At 44.0% G+C, this 20,131-nt stretch overlaps 1 protein-coding gene across 3 annotated transcripts in view; it reads left to right on the top strand.

Moving 5' to 3' along the window:
- Positions 1-20,131, top strand: part of LOC118362389 (runt-related transcription factor 3-like) — a 103,023-nt gene that overhangs the window by 45,307 nt on the left and 37,585 nt on the right. For 2 of the 3 annotated variants that reach the window (XM_052486151.1, XM_052486148.1), the window contains exons 3-5: positions 7,272-7,513; positions 8,566-8,722; positions 10,017-10,136. In XM_052486151.1, the coding sequence (XP_052342111.1) occupies positions 7,272-7,513; positions 8,566-8,722; positions 10,017-10,136 (519 nt within the window). The remainder of the gene's footprint in view (positions 1-7,271; positions 7,514-8,565; positions 8,723-10,016; positions 10,137-20,131) is intronic. The other variant, XM_052486150.1, reaches the window with a different exon arrangement.

Raw genomic sequence — 20,131 nt, 5'->3', positions numbered from 1 at the left:
CCATTATAATCAAATAAAACACATTCATCACTGTAAAAATACTTAACCTGTTCCCTAAATTGACCCAGGGACATCAAATCATCCAAACGAAGTGCGAACTGGAGACTGTTCAACATATGAGAGGCCTGATATGAAATAACAGATCTCTTGAACTCTGTGAATAACCTGTAATTCTACATTTCAACAAAGATGTTAAGTATGTTGGAAGCTTGTGGAGTATATGGAGTATATGGAGTATATGGGGTATATGGAGTTTGTGGAGTATATGGAGTGTATGGAGTATATGGAGTATATGGATTATGTGGAGTATGTGGAGTATATGGAGTATGTGGAGTATATGGATTATGTGGAGCATGTGGAGTATATGGAGTATGTGGAGTATATGGAGTATATGGAGTATATGGAGTAAATGGGGGATATGGAGTATGTGGAGTATATGGAGTATATGGAGTATGTGGAGTATATGGAGTATGTGGAGTATATGGATTATGTGGAGTATATGGAGTATATGGAGTATGTGGAGTATGTGGAGTATATGGAGTATATGGAGTATATGGATTATGTGGAGTATGTGGAGTATATGGAGTATGTGGAGTATATGGATTATATGGAGTATATGGAGTATATGGATTATGTGGAGTATGTGGAGTATATGGAGTATGTGGAGTATATGGATTATATGGAGTATATGGAGTATGTGGAGTATATGGGTTATGTGGAGTATGTGGAGTATATGGAGTATGTCAAGTATATGGATTATGTGGAGTATATGGAGTATGTGGCGTATATGGAGTATGTGGAGTATATGGATCCCAAACTTTCTCAAGAATCACAGGGACACACTGTTTTCATGCCACTTTGATACAGCTACGACCAGAAGTGATTTTCTTAGCAGGTTAGGAGAGCATTTTCTCTGATCATAACCCTTTTCCTAATCTTAACCTTATTCTCCTAACCTGCTACGTTAATTCTCCTAACCTACTATGGAAAAAGTCACGTCCGGTCATAGCTGTATCAAAGTGGCGTGAAAATAATGTTTCTGAAGGATCACATGTATACTTGAGTGTAGGTGATTCAATTTCTGATTTACCCCAAATTCGTTTTAAGTGTTTAAAAAAAGAAAGATCAAAAGTTAAAGTGTTTAATCTCATTATTAAACGAGTAGCCTGGTGCTCATATCTGAATCAGCTAACTGGAAGTTAATAAGATGAGGATTAATTGGCTTTAGATCAATTAAGGACACATAAATATGCTATGATAAAAACTGCCAATGTGTTTTTTTGATGGTCTACATCAAAACGGACAACAATGACCACCAACTGCGATGTGCTGACACATTATGTAATCATCGTTTGAGAAAGCATCAGCAATCGGAGCTCAGAACCCCCATACAAAATGAAACAATCTTTACCCAGTCTCTCTGAAGCATTACTTTTCAAAGTCTCTCTATAGTCTGTGTGTAAACATCCAAATGCTAGAATATGATTTGGCTTTGGGACGAGGGACAGAATGCTTTGATGACTTACGTCATGCTTGGAATACTAACCACTGACACTCTTGTCATATCAAGCAGCAGAAGTCCATTTCATAGCAAACTGCATTTCAAAAAATATAGCAGCATTTCAAGTCCACCACAGAATTCACCATCGATACTGTACAAAAAAATATCCTGAGCACAGTTGTAGAGCTCATTTAATCCAAGAGAAATAAAAGTCAATTTCATAGGAGTCTTCCATTCAGAACACTCATATTTCCACTGAGCAGAAAACCCCCGGCTGAAATAGGATTCGGAAGGAATGCGTTCGGTGGGTTGAGGGTCAGGCTTGTCCTGTAATTTGTGAATGTACAGAAATGTGCGACCGCCGCAGCCACTAAAGATAGAAATCTTTGTCTTATGTCATCGTTTAACCTCAAACTATTTCTGATTGCTCCATAGCCCCATTTTTCTAATGAAAAGCACCCCTCCAATGGCACATGTACACACGTCTGTAAATATCTCATGGGTTTATGGGGTTATTGGGGTTCATATTGAGAATTAACATTTCACATTTGTATCTCCTCACATATCTGAAAGTGTCTCCCCATCCATCAAAACCTGTTTGAAGTGACATCAGACATATGAAATATGATGGGTGGTGGGCATGGTGGGCATGGTGGGCATGGTGGAGTCAGGGGTAGGTTTACAACTAACAGGCTTGTTGTGGGTTTCTCAGCGAATGGGGATGATATTCTAACTATTAGCTTTTACATTCTGCTTCATTATCAGCCAAACCATATGAAAATGGAGAGGAAGAAAACGTTGATACTCTCTTTGATAGGTCATGATTTGGGGTGTTGGTTGGCCTCTCTGCAGGGCAGGCAAGGCAGGCTTAACTAGGCTCATTTTAAACCAGGCCTCAAGTGGGAAAGAAAAGGCAAATGCTCTTTCTTTTGAAAACCTTTAGTTCTTCACAACAGAGAGATAGCATGGCTGGAGGTGTATATGCCAGCGCACAGGTCATAGTAAGAGTTAATATGATTTTGAGAAGGAAACTTATCATATTCATAAGGAATCTATTAATTTTGGTTGGAGCACTCTGTATCCTTTCTTACTCTAACCCTCCAAACTCTTTCCATACTGGAGGCCTGTAGTGTTTAGACTGGGCCTATAGAGACTATAGCTGAAACCTCTGTGTTTTAAAAGTAGAGGGTAAAACGTCTAGTACGTGAGGTTGGCCTGGGGTATCAGATATCCTCCTGGAGTTCTGCATTCGGTTGAGCTGAACCCACTCGAATCATTAAAAATCGTTCAGGGGCACGATGGGCTCCGTCCTTAGTCTCTGTGCGGCTGAAACCGTAGAAACTGTCTGTTGAAACGTAGGAGTCTAAATAAGACCGGCGCCCGAAGCGCGCATTACCGCTGCTCAGGGTAGTCGGTCGTGTGGTCGTATATTAATAATGAACAGAGGCAGGAGGACCACTGAAAAATCCCCGATGTATTTGTCCGACTCTAGTTGTTTCATTGTCTCAAAATAGCGGACAATGATAGGTGATACTTTTGAAGACATTAGGTCCTGAAAATGCGCCCTGCAGCTTCAGCTAACAGCATATACATCTTATGATAATTGCATTATTATAAGTTTAAAACAGTTGGTTGAATAGTTACTCTCTAATTACTTAGATATAAACTCGGAAGATTTTAGGCATAGGATTTTATAATTAGAAGAACGATCTGTTTTAGACACATGTCCAGTGTTCTCCAAAAGGCACATGCCTTGATATTTGCGGTCATTCAGTGCGGTTGTAGCAATTAAGAATTTCACATTCTCTCCTCATAAAGAAACAGGCTTGCTGACAGCTCGCCTAGTTGAGGTCTCACCCCACTATGGAGTCTGCACTCTACAGACAACAGCCTAGCAAATAAACGTATAGACTATGGCTGTGATAATTGTTATCAATACGTTTGGCGCCAATTCGTGTTGTTAAAATATGATTTCAAATGGCTTCCCTCCTAACGGTCTCCGCAGGCGTGAAGAGTGTATAATCTTCTCATCCACTCTCCCCACAAGACTCTGGCTTTATCTGTCTGAACGACATCAGTATAATAAAGAAAATGAAGGGTAAATCTAAACCCACTCCTTACCCTACCCACTCCCCACCCTCTCCCTTCCTATCTAAAATAAACAAAAGCACACGTACACATACACACTTTGCATATTCAATAGAAATAGGAGGGAAATATATAAGGGTCATTTTTTTCCCCAGGACCGTCGACTAATGATTGTCAATCAGGTATAATTATATATCATACACTTACCTAAATGAATAATCCCAATGGGAATTAACTTCAATAAGGCATTATAGACTTCGATAGCGCACCAATGCAATTTTTGGGAAAATTGAAGACAAACAAATAAGTACCCCACACGTGCTTTGGTAGGTAAGTTATAACATTTTACTTCAATGACTTTCAAGGCATTATACGATCCCATGACGTGTTTTATGTTATTTATTTCTGACAATATGGTCTAATTCTGATGAGAGCGGTTTTTAATGGGTTTGTGCATCTCACCACAAAAAAAGAACCCCAAGAATCAAATGCCTCTTGATTCAATAAACAAGTCATCCACAAATATTTGACATTTAAAACGCCACCCCCATCTTTTCCCCCCACAATTAATATGTAGGCTAATCTATAACGAATGTGATTGTAGATAGCCTAATCTTCTTGATGATTTTCTGGGCCTTTACTTTTATATATTTACTAAATAACTGCTCTTCGATATATAGATGGGCTATCCAGTATGTCATGTCTTTGTTTATTCAATCATTTATTGTGTGTTGGACAAAACAGCAAATATATAATAATAATAATAATAAATCATTTAAATTTGTTAGGCGCTATTGTCACACCCAAGACGTGATGTAATGTCTCCATACAACTGTGGAAAAATAGATATAAATGATTTCCTAATCGAGGCTATATAAGAGTAAAACAGTGCATGGTACATTTATTCGTAACTTATTAAGCACCTAAAAGGTGGCATTAAACGAATACAAAATTGAGTGGTTTTTATTTAGCATTTTAAGCCTACTTCAATGCAGAAAAGAATGGAACGGACGAGCAGAATTCCAGCACATGGGTCAATTGACTAAAAAACCTTTACGCTCCACAAAGGTAGGCCTAATTAATTGTCGTCTAGGACCCACGTTTTGTCGTCTTGGAGCAAGCTCGTATGTAGTATATATGTTTCTTTTTCAGATTTTCCCTGATGGTACAAATGCCGTTTCTCCCTCCATACCCCTTCTGTACTAAGGCAGGTCCATTTGGCAAAGACAAATGCGCCAACTAGCGTCTGTGGGCCATCATTGCATGGGAACGAGTAAACGGGGTGTGCCGTTTCATGTGCAATACACTGACTAACCTATTAAATGATGGAATTCCAATTAATATTTGCCTGTGGTTAATGTATTTTGGCAAAATTGTAGTTGTTATGTAAGCCTATGGGGGAAATTGCTTGTATGCTTTAATTCGTTTTCATTTGGTCTGATCGAATCATGGTGATAACACAATTTTATATAATTATAAATATTACGTAAAATGTATAGGTCTATATTATTAATGTATACGCATCCTTAGCCTACGTTGTTATATATCCTGGGATATAGGAACAAATAACATATTAAAAAGAAAAGAAAAAGAAAAAGAACAAAAGCATATTGCTAAATATGTATTCACATATTTTGTGAGTAGGTCTCTAAGGCAGCAGCACTACAGTTAATGTAATGTAGCCTAAACCTATTGGGCCTACTGTCAATTACGTGATACTAAACAACAACAACATCATCCGGTAGATGCCTTTGGCTTTGACGTTGTCTGAAAACTCAAGGGTGAATTGCATAAGGGACAATAATGGGGAAAATCATAATAACTCATATTGATAAATAAACCATAGTCATGTAATTTGAAAGGTGCATGAACCCCTAAAATGATCAATAGCTCATTACAGTTGATTGACAATTCTGCATTCAGAAATAGCCTATTTCTTTTAGTAAAAACAAATAGGCTAAGGGTATAGGCCCATAATAAGATCGTATAGCTGCATTATATGACTGGCCTATTTTCCCTAAAGACGTTGATCTCTTCTGCAGTCACCAAATACATGTGTATGCTTGAATTATTGTTTTCTGTTCACTCTGTATGTAAGCGCACTGCGGTGATGTACTAAAATAGGCAGAATGTATTCTGTGATTCTATTTCTTCAAAAAGTTGTTGCCTATATTAATTTGCTGATGTCATATAAAGAAGGAAGAGGGATCAGTCATAACACGAAATGTATTTTTTTTTTATCTTCAATTAACAAATAACTTTTTGGGGGAATAATAACTGGTTCACCATTCAGCTGAGAACAGTTGCTATAACTTTAAGTATACATATAGTCTAACTGTGCAAAACATTATAACATCTAAGCACATAATGAAGAAAAGCACAAATACATAGTATATTATTAATAATGTATCGTGTGTGTATGGCAGAATAAGCAGAGAGCGCTTTCACTTCGCCTATATTCCAAAGACTTTGATTGGTCTAATGAAAGCCCAACCCAGGCGACTCATTGGTGGAAGTTATCGCCACACTCGAAACACTAAACACTAAAATGACTTGAGTAAATAATATCACAGCACTCTTCACTCTCGCACCACCACTCACTCAAGCGCGTCTTTGTTACCTTCAACTGCGTTAACCACAGCAAAAGGACTACATTTATACAGATATTCAAGATTATTTCAACGTAGAGACAGAATAGTTTCAAGAAAATAGTTTTTGGATCTCGACTTACTTTTTAGTTTCATTAAGGATAACCGGTGGCAGGACATGTGATACGGATGAACAAAAAACACTGAATACAAAGAAACTTCACACGGACTTCTGCGTCTTGTACTTCGCGTTGAGAACTGTGAATTGCTGAGTAGCCTCCATACTCTGTTATAGCTAGCCTACTTTGTTGAGTAGGCAACATCTTTCAGTGTGTGCGGTGAGGTCTGGCGAGATCCAAAAGCCCAATTCAATCGAAGGAGCTCATTCAGTCACCGAAGGTGAAACAAGATATTTGGACAATTCTGCTATAAAGTTGAAGCCCAAGCAAGGAGCACTCGACTCGTCAGCTTCCGTGAATATTGCAAAAAAGATTGGATTTCATAGTTTTCCTTTTCACTGGACGTTATTAATAATTGTATATGTTAGTGTTTATCGATCAGTCGATAGATTGTTATTAATGTTTCTCACTGTAGCGATATTTATTTTGTAATATGAGGCCAAAATCTTATTGCGGATGGGCATCGTATTAAATGCTGAATAGTGCAGATAGAGTGTAAGCCTTATAGGCAACCAGAACAGAACACTGTGGAAAAGAGGTCAGATCTAAGTTTGTGGTTTCGTGGTTTTGCTGTAGTCAGTGAGAAGCAGAAATCAACTCGATGTTTCTCATGCAGCTACATCCTGAGCAGATGATATAACACGCAAACATTAAACTTTATCGTGTCTGCAAGATAAAAAAAAGTCTCTTCACTCACTGGACAGTTCAGGATTTATTGTGATAGATTAACCGGGGGAGCTGCGTGCGCTCAGCTCCATCATCGCGTAAACCGCTGGACTTGACCGAGACCAAAGGAACAAGTGTCAGAGAGCGGGAAAATACATATATTCTCAAAAAAAGAGAGCCCCGAACACTCGTCAAAAACCCTTCGAGAAGTGGTCTTGACCAAAGCTGTTGTGATGCATATTCCCGTAGACCCTAACACCACCAGACGGTTCACACCGCCCTCCACGTCGTTCCCCTGCAGCAAGATTGGAGACGGCAGCGGGACCATGGGCACCCCTGGACCACTGAGGACACGACCCGAGGCTAGGAATGTGGTGGACGTCCTGTCAGATCACGCTGGCGAGCTGGTCCGTACAGACAGCCCAAACTTCCTCTGCTCCGTGCTGCCCTCACACTGGAGGTGCAACAAGACACTCCCTGTGGCTTTCAAGGTAAGGTAAATTATGCATAATTACAAATGGGCACTTATGAACTAATGACCGACCTAATGATGTATTACTGTAGGCTACTGCAGAAAAAGCGTAAAATACACTTTTTCAAGATTTCTTGAGTAGGCTTCATTTCGCTAACAAGGCAGTTACTGACATTAGTATGTCTATTACAATTACTTTTACACAGAGCCCTATTCTGTAATATAGGCCTAAATAATTTAATTTAATCAAGTTGTCAAAATTATAGTGGCCTGCCAAAGTGATAACTTGGCATAATTATCTTGTTTCTTTTTTGCATTGGACTTAGTTGAATGTGAGATTTAGAAAAGTATTTGGATTTGCAAGAACTGCAATGACATACAATTAATCAACAATTAGCCAACAGTATAGGCCCTAATACAAATAATAATAATTTAATAACAATAATTCTAATGATAACATATATTATTATACCTGGTAAGCTAGTTATTTTTTAATTGCTATTTTTAAAGATTTTGCAATGCAGAAAAACATATTTAGGCCTGTATTACGTAGCAATGAAATTATGCTACATTGAATGTTATCAATTATATTTATACACCAGGACGTGAATAGAATTTGTGGACTAAAAGTGTAATATTTAGAAAAATAGACAAGCCTATATCTATTTGATTTGAATCATATCCACATTTTTAAAATGCTTGTTTAGATCGCATAGGCCTACTTATTTAATGAGGAGTATTTGCAAAAATTATTTGGGAAAGTGATTTGGCTATAGGCCTATCAAATGTCAAAGTCATTTACATAGCTTTAAAATATTAGTGTTTGAATTGCAAGCTTGCTTCAAGAAAGCATCTTACCATGTAGTTGTAACCTAATAGCACAATAGGCCTATATATTTTGATCAAAATATTTGCTAACAATATCTAAAGGGCACTTTTTTTGGGGGGGTTTAAATCAGGTCTAATATTTACGTTTTATGGTGCGTTTTTTTATTCCACCGGATGCGGTTTGTTGCAGTCTGCATTTGGTTTAGCATGGTGACCCCGGTTGACCGCGTTGAGTTCTCACAGGTTGTTGCACTCGGTGATGTACCCGACGGGACTCTGGTCACTGTGATGGCGGGGAACGACGAGAACTTCTCTGCGGAGCTGAGGAACGCGTCTGCGGTGATGAAGAACCAGGTCGCCCGCTTCAACGACCTGCGGTTTGTGGGCAGAAGCGGACGAGGTGAGCAGAGGGAGTCACGCACTTATTTCCTTAAACCATGAATAGTATTTGGCCTACTAAATGAAATCAATAACTAACATCGCATACAAAACACCTGCCTACATGCGTCATAATTGCACTGATTTGCAAAACTTTAGCCTGAGTAGACCTACTTTTGGTAATCTATTTTTTAATAGATACAATAAAAGTGTTAGGAAATGTGAGAATCAGATTAATTCGTCTCCCGGGCCAATTATAGCTGCAAGACCGCACCAGCATTGCGCAGGTATAATTATGGGGATTATCAATGTTTATTGGAACAAAATAAAATCCAGAACACAATATGATTATTACATATTTTAAGATGTGGTTTGATCATTCTTTATCGACAAAGAGCAAAGCCCCATTTTAAATTATAGCCTAATGCTCAGCCAAGCATTGCCACGAGTTATTTATATAGGACGAGTCCTAATTGACCATCACGCACGCCCCCTTCAAAAGATGATCGGGATAGTAGCAGCATCATATATTCTACGAACATTGCACCATTGTCCAAATAAACAAATCGCCTGGACCAGAATATTCAGTTAAAGGCTTGGCATTTCTAAAAGCCTGCCTGTTTACACTTCTAAAAACTAGTTCTCACATAGCTGACATTCCACCAGAACCTTCTCGTATCCCTCTCCTTCCTCCTGGCCCTAGCGCTCACATATTTCCCTTAAATGTTACACTTTAAATAGTTGCAGACTGATGAATGGAAAACGCTCTAGTCTCTGAATTAAACGTACCTTTCATTTCTGTAGTCAATTACCCCACCCCAGGATTCCTTTCCCCCCACCGTCTCTTTAACAAGAGATGCCTTTTTTATGAAAGCGCTGCTTCATAGCCTGGGTCGAAAAACGGACCATTGCACGATCTCCCTCTCTCCCCTTTCATGCAGATGGGAGAGCTCGAGGAAGCTCGTGCAAGAATCTGCCTTGTTGAACAATAAACTGTCGCTGTAAGCCTTTTGGACAATCTGGAATAGATTCTCTCAATAATTCAAATCATGCCCACATTTCAGCCCATCAAAGTGGTGGTCCCTTTAATTTACAAACTTAAAAGGGAGCCATATCAGGAGGCAATTTTAATTCAGCAAGCTGACTGTGGTGGTTATGAACAAAGTGTGTATGTTCCACAAAAATCTGTTTATTTCCACAATGAATTAACCAAGCCAGGAAACCCTCACACATGCTTGGGTTTGATGTTCCTTCTGAAACTCTGTGTTACTGATGCCCTTCCCTAACCAATGCCTTCTCTATTCTGTCTACCCTAGGAAAGAGCTTCACTCTGACCATCACAGTCTTCTCTGGTCCCCCTCAGGTGGCCACCTACCACCGTGCCATTAAAGTGACAGTGGATGGGCCCAGGGAACCCAGACGTGAGTACTTACAGGGTACATGAGAATATTTGTCTTGTCTTGTCAGAAGTCAAATGTACTGCTCTCATGAGCTGTGTGTAGAGGGATTCACAGAGTGAGAAAGAGAGAGAGAGAGAGAGGCTATTCTTGGCGTAGGGGGTGAAAGAAGGGGTTGCAACCATTGCAGACTAAAAGAGATACATGAGTCATATGCAGATGATACAAGAAAATGTAGCCGTGTGTGTTCATGAGTATGTGTGTGTACTATCAGTGTATGTGGGCGGATCAACAACAGTTGACCAGCAATTGCAATCAATGGGAGACAATGTGGTGTGTTCGGTGGTGCAGCAGTGTGTGTGTGGTATTAGGGGGTGGCGAGGGGCACTGTCAGAGGAAACTGTAAAGCGTATTAAGGCATAACCCGAGACCGCTAAGAGGAGCTGTGTCTCCAAGCCGCAAATACCAAACGCTTGTGGCCTCACCCTGCTGCCTTTGGTCAGAGGGTCGTACCTGGTTGACCACATAAGTGGCTCGTTGACTTAACACTCTAAAGAGATGGTGAGCTGCCTGCTGTGAGCTGTGCCAGTGAGGTCCAATAGGCTAAAGCTGTTAGCTCCATCATTTGGGCAGTGATGCATATATTTGTGGTTTAATGTATGATCATGTAAAAGACTGTGGAGGATTGTGTTACAAGGATGAGTCAACCGCTACAGACTACTTGTGTGTGTCTGCCCATGCTTGGCGAGGAGCAGTCAGACCAGAGTATTGGGATTAATAGGGATTAATGATCACTCCTGTTGAGATATCATGTCCACTATGGTTATACTGTGCAGGTTTATAGTGGCTGCCGTGGATGGCTTGATTGCTATGCTCTGTTCTCGTGTCTCTTAAGTGTTTTATTTGGGATAAGGTGGATTTAGCCCAGTCAAAACAGACCAACTGGCCAATGCAGGTAGGCAGGGGGTTCAGGGTGCCACATGGAGGGGGTATGGGGTTCCTAGCGAGGGGGCGAAGGGCGAGGAGGCAAAGGGCGAGGGGGCGAAGGGCGAGGAGGCAAAGGGCGAGGAGGCGAGGGGCGAAGGGAGAGGGGGCGAATGGCGAGGAGGCAAAGGGCGAGGAGGAAAAGGGTGATGCATCGCCCCCTGCCAGGCTGGAGGCCATTTGAGTAGGTGTTGGAAATGGAGGAGAACAGATCATAATATCCACTGTGTGTGTGTGTGTCTGCGCGTGCGTATGTGTGAAATGTGATAGAGTTGCTCGCTATGTCTATGTGTGTAGTAAAGGACATTTTGTCTGTGTCTGCATGCACTGCTGAAGAAAAATAGGCACTCAAGCTGTGTGTCTGTGTGTGTTCCTGAATGCATGCACAAGTCAGTGTGTTGGCTTCCTGTAGTTGGAAATAACCCTGCACATACCGTAAAGCTGTCTCCTCTCTGTCTCTGTCTACATGTCATGTCTGCACTGAAGGCGTCGCTTATTTAATATACACTCCCGTGGCCAGGCCCCATCCTGCTATAAAGAGACATTGTTTAATTTAGGGAAGGGGAATTTTGCTTTAAAAGAGTGGACTCTTAAATCAAGAACAGCACCACCACATTTGTACTTGATAATGAGAATCTTTATATTTTTTCCTCCTAAAGATTTTAGTATTTAAAAACACACAACACAGATTGCTACCCGACGATATCCTCAGCTAAAGTACGCACTACATGAGTTTAAGTGTACCATATGACTATCCCTCTATCCCATTGTGAGATGAGCGCCCCCACCTTGGATGGCCTGCAAACGTTCACCTGTCAGCTGGCTGGCTGGCAGAGCGGAGTGGGCTGGGCTGCTCAGGGCTTTACTGTAGGGCCTGCATTTGCATGGCTGCCAGGAGAGAAGCTGGCAAAGGAGGAGGGAAGTGCTTTTTTAATGTTTAACCTGACGGACAGGACTGAAGCTCCCCTGCGGCAAAGATCTGCCAAACACATAGCCCTCATCTCACTCACTGATGAAAAACACATTCACACGTATGCACTTCGTCCCAAACACTGCCCTTGTTGTACAATAGGCCTTCAAGCAAAATCGTACAACGGGAACCAGTCTCTTTGATTCGAGCTCACCACCCTGTGCTTTCTGAGAAGCAGCTTTGTGTACGTCAATGCTCTGCATCAGAGAGAGAGAGAGAGAGAGAAGACTGCATCAGAGAGAGAGAGAGAGAGAGAGAGAGAGAGAGAGAGAAGACTGCATCAGAGAGAGAGAGAGAGAGAGAGAGAGAGAGAGAGAGAGAGAGAGAGAGAGTCTACATGAGAGAAAGAAGACTGCATCAGAGAGAGAATACTGCATCAGAGAGAGAAGACTGCATCAGCGAGACAGAGAGAGGGAGAGAAGACTGCATCAGAGAGACAGGACTGCATGAAAGAGAGAGAGAAGACTGCATCAGAGAGGGAGAAGACTACATCAAAGAGAGAGAAGACTGCATCAAAGAGAGAGAGATGACTACATCAGAGAGAGAGAAGACTACATCAAAGAGAGAGAGAAGACTGCATCAGAGAGAGAAGACTACATCAAAGAGAGAGAAGACTGCATCAGAGAGAGAGAGAAGACTGCATCAGAGAGAGCGAGAAGACTTGTGATAGAAAGAGAGCAAAAAGAGGAGATGACTGAAGTGTTGAGACCTGTCGCTGTCCCCCCACCCAACTCTCCCTCCCCCATCTCTCCCCTCTCTTCCCTGGGGAGTTCAGCTGAATTCATCTCCTAACTGTATTTAGCGTCCATTGTCTCTGTCTCTGTGATGACATCACCAGTCACATATCCTCAGAGGGGGAGGGGCTGCTAGTATTTATCTCACCCAGAGCGAATCCATTCCTGAGAAAGATGAACTCACCAGATACAAGGCACACAGGGCTGGGCTGAGAACATACACGCCTGTGAAAAAACAGAGAAAAATGCCTGTTTGTTTGTAGCTCAACCCTAGGTGAAACTACTCCCCAACACTGTCAGTCATAGCAGGCCCTACTACTGCATATCCTGTCTTTGTGATATTATCACACTCTTTCCCACACTCAGTATTGTAGAACTTCTATGTTCTTCGGCAGTCCCCATATGAGAACACTTGTAAAAACCCTTCTTAGTTGCAGGTAGAACCCTTTTGAGTTCCATGTAAAACCCTTTCTACAGAGGGTTCTACTGTACATGGAATCCTAAAGGATTCTACCTAACCAAAAGGGTTCTCCTATGGGCACAGCCAAATAACTCTTTTGGGACCCCTTTTTTGAAGAGTGTACAGAATCCCCTTGGGCATTATTGTGTTTTGTTGCCTATATTTACTCTGTTGGGGTTCAGAAGGTTGGGGGAGGGGTGGGAAGAGGGTGCGGGGAGAGGGGGTTTGATTTGGATGTGGCACGCAGACTGTACAAAGTATGCAAATAGACAAACAATGACATTGGCTGTGTTATTTTTCTTCATGGCGCAATCTCTCCTCATAGTAAACAAAGAGAGGTGTGTGTTAATGTGTGTATGTGCACACAGCTGTGTGTGTGTGTGTGTGTGTGTGTGTGTGTGTGTGTGTGTGTGTGTGTGTGTGTGTGTGTGTGTGTGTGTGTGTGTGTGTGTGTGTGTGTGTGTGTGTGTGTGTGTGTGTGTGTGTGTGTGTGTGTGTGTGTGTGTGCACCTGCCAGGTGTGTCCATCCCTTAAGTCAGCAGCTCGGCCACGCCTATGCTCCACAAATCACATGAAAGGCTCGCCTTCGATGCCAATTGCTCTCTCGAAGGCCACTTTGATGTTGAAACGGAGACGGGTGTTTTTGAAAAAGCCTACAGCATATCAGTGCCAAAAAAGAAAAAAGTGTCACGTCTGCCTGACGTGGGGTGCTTTCCTGTCTAACCACCTAGCCAGCCCAGCCATCCATCCTCACTTCAACTCCCAGATGCATAACCTGCAGACATGGAGACATATCAGCAGAGCTGATGTCAAAGAGGAAGACTTCAGAGAAAAACACCTAATTAAAGATGTGATGTGGAATTGGAATTGGGCCGTTAAAAGATATAAAGGACGCATATTTATGAGGCAAATCGTGAGATCTTATGGTTTCCCAAAAATGTCACTGTGTTGTTTGGATGACCTGAGGTGACGGCGAGGGTTCTCTCTGGGCTCAGTCTCTCCGTCACACTTGGCTTCTGCGATTAGAAACTGAGCAAATATTGTCTGACTGATAAATCCCCTGGAATGCGGTCTGTAAATTGAATACGTTTGATTGGTTTCAGAGGAAACTTATGTTCTGGGATAAACATTCACATTAGTTTGACTAGGTATAGGAGTGTAGCAAGAGGGAGCTGTACTGCCATGTACACAGTGACTCTGCTAAATTACTTCAGTCTGCTAGGGTCCTCAGTCATCCAGGTAGAGGCCTGTAGAGCCATGGCATGATTAGGACCTTCATTAGGGCTGAGAGGGCTGAGGTGATTATGCTTTGACCCTGGCTGCTGTGACCCATAGCCCCATCAGCACCCTGTACAACACCCTAAAGGGAAACATTAGGCCTCAGCTCCCCCCAAACCCTCCAGCTCCCCCCAAACCCTCCAGCTCCCCCAAACCCTCCAACTCCCCCCAAACGCTCATCTACCCCAAACCCCTCACCTAACCCAAACCCCTCACCTACCCCAACCCTCTCAGTTACCCCAAACCCCTCAGCTACCCAAACCCCTCAGCTATCCCCAAACCCCTCAACTACCCCAACCTCATAACTACCCCAAACCCCTCAACTACCCCAACCTAACTACCCCAAACCCCTCAGCTACCCCCAAATCCCTAACTACCCCAAACCCCTAAACTACCCACAAACCCCTAACTACCCCAAACCCCTCAGCTATCCCCAAACCCTCAATGACCCCAAACCCCTCAACTACCCCAAACCCCTCAGTTATCCCCAAACCCCTCAGCTATCCCCAAACCCCTCAGCTACCCCCAAAACCCTAACTACCACAAACCTCTCAGCTATCTCCAAACCCCTCAACTACCCCAAACCCTCACCTACCCCAAACCTCTCAACTACCCCAAACCCCTCAGCTATCCACAAACCCCTCAGCTACCCCCAAACCCTAACGACCCCAAACCCTCAGCTATCCCCAAACCCTCAACTACCCCAAACCCTCACCTACCCCAAACCTCTCAACCTACCCCAAACCTCTGTTACCCCAAAACCCTCAACTACCCAAACCCCTCAGCTATCCCCAAACCCCTCAGCTATCCCCAAACCCCTCAGCTACCCCCAAACCCATCAGCTATCCCCAAACCCCTCAACTATCCCCAAACCCCTCAACTACCCACAAATCCTCACCTACCCCAAACCCCTCACCTACCCCAAACCTCTCAACCTACCCCAAACCTCTCAACCTACCCCAAACCTCTCAGTTACCCCAAACCCCTCAGCTACCCAAACCCCTCAGCTATCCCCAAACCCCTAACGACCCCAAACCCCTCAACCCCTCAACTACCCCAAACCCCTCAGCTACCCCAAACCCCTCAGCTACCCCCAAACCCCTAACTACCCCAAACACCTAACTACCCAAACCCCTAACTACCCCAAGCCCCTCAGCTTTCTCCAAACCTTTCAACTACCTCTAAACCCTTAACTACCCCAAACCCCTCCACTACCTCCAAACCCCTCAGCTATCCCCAAACCCATAACCCCTCAGCTATCCCCAAACCCCTCAACTACCTCTAAACCCTTAACTACTCCAAACCCCGAACCCCTCAGCTATCCCCAAACCCCTCAACTATCTCTAAACCCATAACTACCCCAAACCCCTCAACTACCTCCAAACCCCTCAGCTACCCAAACCCCTCAACTACCTCTAAACCCATAACTACCCCAAACCGCTCAGCTATCCCCAAACCCCTCAGCTTTCCCCAAACCTTTCAACTACCTCTAAACCCTTAACTACCCCAAACCCCTCAGCTTTCCCCAAACCTTTCAACTACCTCTAAACCCTTAACTACCCCAAACCCCTCAACGACCCCCAAACCCCTCAGCTATCCCCAAACCCATAACCCCTCAGCTATCCCCAAACCCCTCAACTACCTCTAAATCCTCACCTACCCCAAACCCCTCACCTACCCCAAACCTCTCAACCTACCCCAAACCTCTCGACCTACCCCAAACCTCTCAGTTACCCCAAACCCCTCAGCTACCCAAACCCCTCAGCTATCCCCAAACCCCTAACTACCCCAAACCCCTCAACCCCTCAACTACCCCAAACCCCTCAGCTACCCCAAACCCCTCAGCTACCCCCAAATCCCTAACTACCCCAAATGCCTAACTACCCAAAACCCCTAACTACCCCAAGCCCCTCAACTACCTGCAAACCCCTCAGCTATCCCCAAACACATAACCCCTCAGCTATCCCCAAACCCCTCAACTACCTCTAAACCCTTAACTACCCCAAACCCCTCAACTACCTCCAAACCCCTCAACTATCTCCAAACCCCTCAGCTATCCCCAAACCCCTAACCCCTCAGCTATCCCCAAACCACTCAGCTACCCCCAAACCCTAACTACCCCAAACCCCTCAGCTATCCCCAAACCCCTCAACTACCCCAAACCCCTCACCTACCCCAAACCTCTCAACCTACCCCAAACCTCTCAACCTACCCCAAACCTCTCAGTTACCCCAAATCTCTCAGTTACCCCAAACCCCTCAGCTACCCAAACCCCTCAGCTATCCCCAAACCCCTAACGACCCCAAACCCCTCAACCCCTCAACTACCCCAAACCCCTCAGCTACCCCAAACCCCTCAGCTACCCCCAAACCCCTAACTACCCCAAACGCCTAACTACCCAAACCCCTAACTACCCCAAGCCCCTCAGCTTTCTCCAAACCTTTCAACTACCTCTAAACCCTTAACTACCCCAAACCCCTCCACTACCTCCAAACCCCTCAGCTATCCCCAAACCCATAACCCCTCAGCTATCCCCAAACCCCTCAACTACCTCATAAACCCCTCAGCTACCCCAAACCCCTAACCCCTCAGCTATCCCCAAACCCCTCAACTACCTCTAAACCCCTAACTACCCCAAACCCCTCAACTACCTCATAAACCCCTCAGCTACCCCAAACCACTCAACTACCCCAAACCCTTCAGCTATCCCCAAACCCCTCAACTACCCCAAACCCCTCAGCTACCCCCAAAACCCCTCAGCTATCCCCAAACCCATCAACTACCCCAAACCCCTCAGCTACCCAAACCCCTCAGATATCCCCAAACCCCTCAACTACTCCAAACCCCCAACTACCCCAAAACTCCTAACTACCCCAAACCCTTCAGCTATCCCCAGACCCCTGAACTACCTCCAAACCCCTCAGCTATCCCCAAACCCCTCAACTATCTCTAAACCCCTAACTACCCCAAACCGCTCAGCTATCCCCAAACCCCTCAGCTACCCAAACCCCTCAGCTCCCCCCAGACCCCTCAACTACTTCCAAACCCCTCAGCTATCCCCAACCCCCTCAACTACCTCTAAACCCATAACTACCCAAACCCCTCAACTACCTCCACACCCCTCAGCTATCCCCAAACCCCAAACCGCTCAGCTATCCCCAAACCCCTCAGCTACCCAAACCCCTCAGCTACCCCCAAACCCCTCAACTACCCCAAACCCCTCAGCTACCCAAACCCCTCAGCTATCCCCAAACCCCTCAACTACCCCAAAACCCCCAACTACCCCAAATCTCCTAACTACCCCAAACCCTTCAGCTATCCCCATACCCCTCAACTACCTCCAAACCCCTCAGCTATCCCCAAACCCCTAACCCCTAAGCTATCCCCAAACCCCTCAACTACCTCTAAACCCCTAACTACCCCAAACCCCTCAACTACGTCCAAACCCCTCAGCTACCCCAAACCACTCAACTACCCCAAACCCTTCAGCTATCCCCAAACCCCTCAACTACCCCAAACCCCTCAGCTACTCCCAAAATCCCTCAGCTACCCACAAACCCCTCAACTACCCCAAACCCCTCAGCTACCTCCAAACCCCTCTATACACACAAACACACATCGAGAGAGAAAAACAGACAGACAGAAATAGGCACACACACTACACTCTTAAAAAAAGCGTTTCAAAAGTGTTCTTCGGCTGTCCCATAGGATAACTGTTTTTGGTTCCAGGTAGAACCCTTTTTGGTTCCAGGTAGAACCCTTTTTGGTTCCAGGGAGAACCCTTTTGGGTTCCATGTAGAACACGCTGTAGAAAGTGGAACCAAACTTGGGACCAAAAGGTTTCTACCTGCAACCAAAAAGGGTTCTTCAAAGCGATCTCCTCTGGGGACAGCCGAAGAACCCTACAAGGTTTTACCTCAGACAAGGTATTTAGACAGAGAGGGAGAGAGAAAGAGCTAAACCATTCAGTTAACCCATCACTTTTTCTTCTCATCACGGTTTACTGTGTCTCTGTTTGCTGTTCTGAAAGTCCTTGTGACATGAATGCAGAAGTTTCTATCAACGAGGAAAAAAGAACGAGCATAGCATTGTCTACTGCTTTGTTATGCCCCCTTTCTACTCCTCAGGTTAGTCATATAGGCTCAAGTCTGCTCCTGTCTGGTTGGACAAACACACACACACATTCACCCCCTTCACTTTGCACACACACACACATGCAGGGAGGTGGGGGATAGAATGCGCTCAACAACATTTGAACATTTGTATTCGCTGATGTCATACGCAGCAAGTGGACACACAAACAATTACAGAATTATATAAAGAAACCTCAGCAAGTGCTTTTAATTCTCCCTGATGATGGAAGTGAGGCTGTCAGGGGACTTTTTCTCAGAAACACAGAAAAGACAATTTCATACCCAAACTCAGCTCCCCTTCCTCCCACAAACTCACAGCCCAAAAGTCTTTCCTGTTTACCTACCAGTGGAGAGAAGTATAAGCTCACTCTATGTACTGCTTCTTCCTTATTTACTCTCACCCATACAAGAGGGAGCCATTACCACCTTTTAGACCTCATTTAATAAAGGTTCAGATCTCCATTTAGAAAAATAAATGTCCCATGAGTTGGAATATTTACTCCCTTACTGCATTATGACAATAAACCGTTTTTCTATGGCGAGGGGTGTTTGGGAGGGGGTGGATAGTGGGAAGAAGTATTTGTGGCTTACTGGAAAACTATGGGGTTGACATGTTTATTTTTCTGGGACTTCATATTAAGGAACAGGCAGCAAATAATAGGTGTTTGGAGATGTAATGTTGGTTCCAGAGCTGGAGGACTGAGTAATTCCATGAGCAAACATGGAGGAGAGAAGCTTCTTCAACCCGTGGTTCAAACATCACTTTATACTAACCACTGAATTTGAATGTCTGGTCTGTACTATGAGAATGTGACCAGGGCTTCTTCCTGTGGCACTCCGCTGACATTGATCATATTCAAGATTAAAGTGTACAACATCATTTCTATTTGTATTTATTAGGGATCCCCATGCTGCCAAGGCAGCAGCTACTCTTCCTGGGGTCCAAACCCATTAAGACACTTACATATTGCAACAATAAAAATATATATTCTTGTACACATTCAGCGCTACCAGTCCCCTGTTTAAATGCTGTTTATGGACAGACCTTGGAACCCCATCACTGGAAACTGACATAAATTTACACAGCAACCTCCTCATACACACACATACCCACAAGAACACACACTTTTACTTTTCCAGTTCTAATTTTGCCAGTCTGGCTAAACCTGTCTAAATGAGTCTGAATCACAAACGCAGATATCTTCCACTCTCCCCCCTAATCTCACACACACACACACACACACACACACACACACACACACACACACACACACACACACACACACACACACACACACACACACACACACACACACACACACACACACACACACACACACACACACACACACACACACACACACAAATACAGAGGAAAATGTACACCTGCCCTTTGACACAGCCAGAGTCTTTCTTCCTGTCGGTTGTTACTTTGAGCGGTGTGCGTGCAACCCCTGTGTGTGTGTGTGTGTGTG

The sequence above is a fragment of the Oncorhynchus keta genome, chromosome 29 (genome assembly GCF_023373465.1).
Source record: "Oncorhynchus keta strain PuntledgeMale-10-30-2019 chromosome 29, Oket_V2, whole genome shotgun sequence".
Classification (NCBI taxonomy): domain Eukaryota; kingdom Metazoa; phylum Chordata; class Actinopteri; order Salmoniformes; family Salmonidae; genus Oncorhynchus; species Oncorhynchus keta.
The sequence above is the reverse complement of the archived record's forward strand: the minus strand, read 5'-3'. Positions and strand labels throughout refer to the sequence as shown.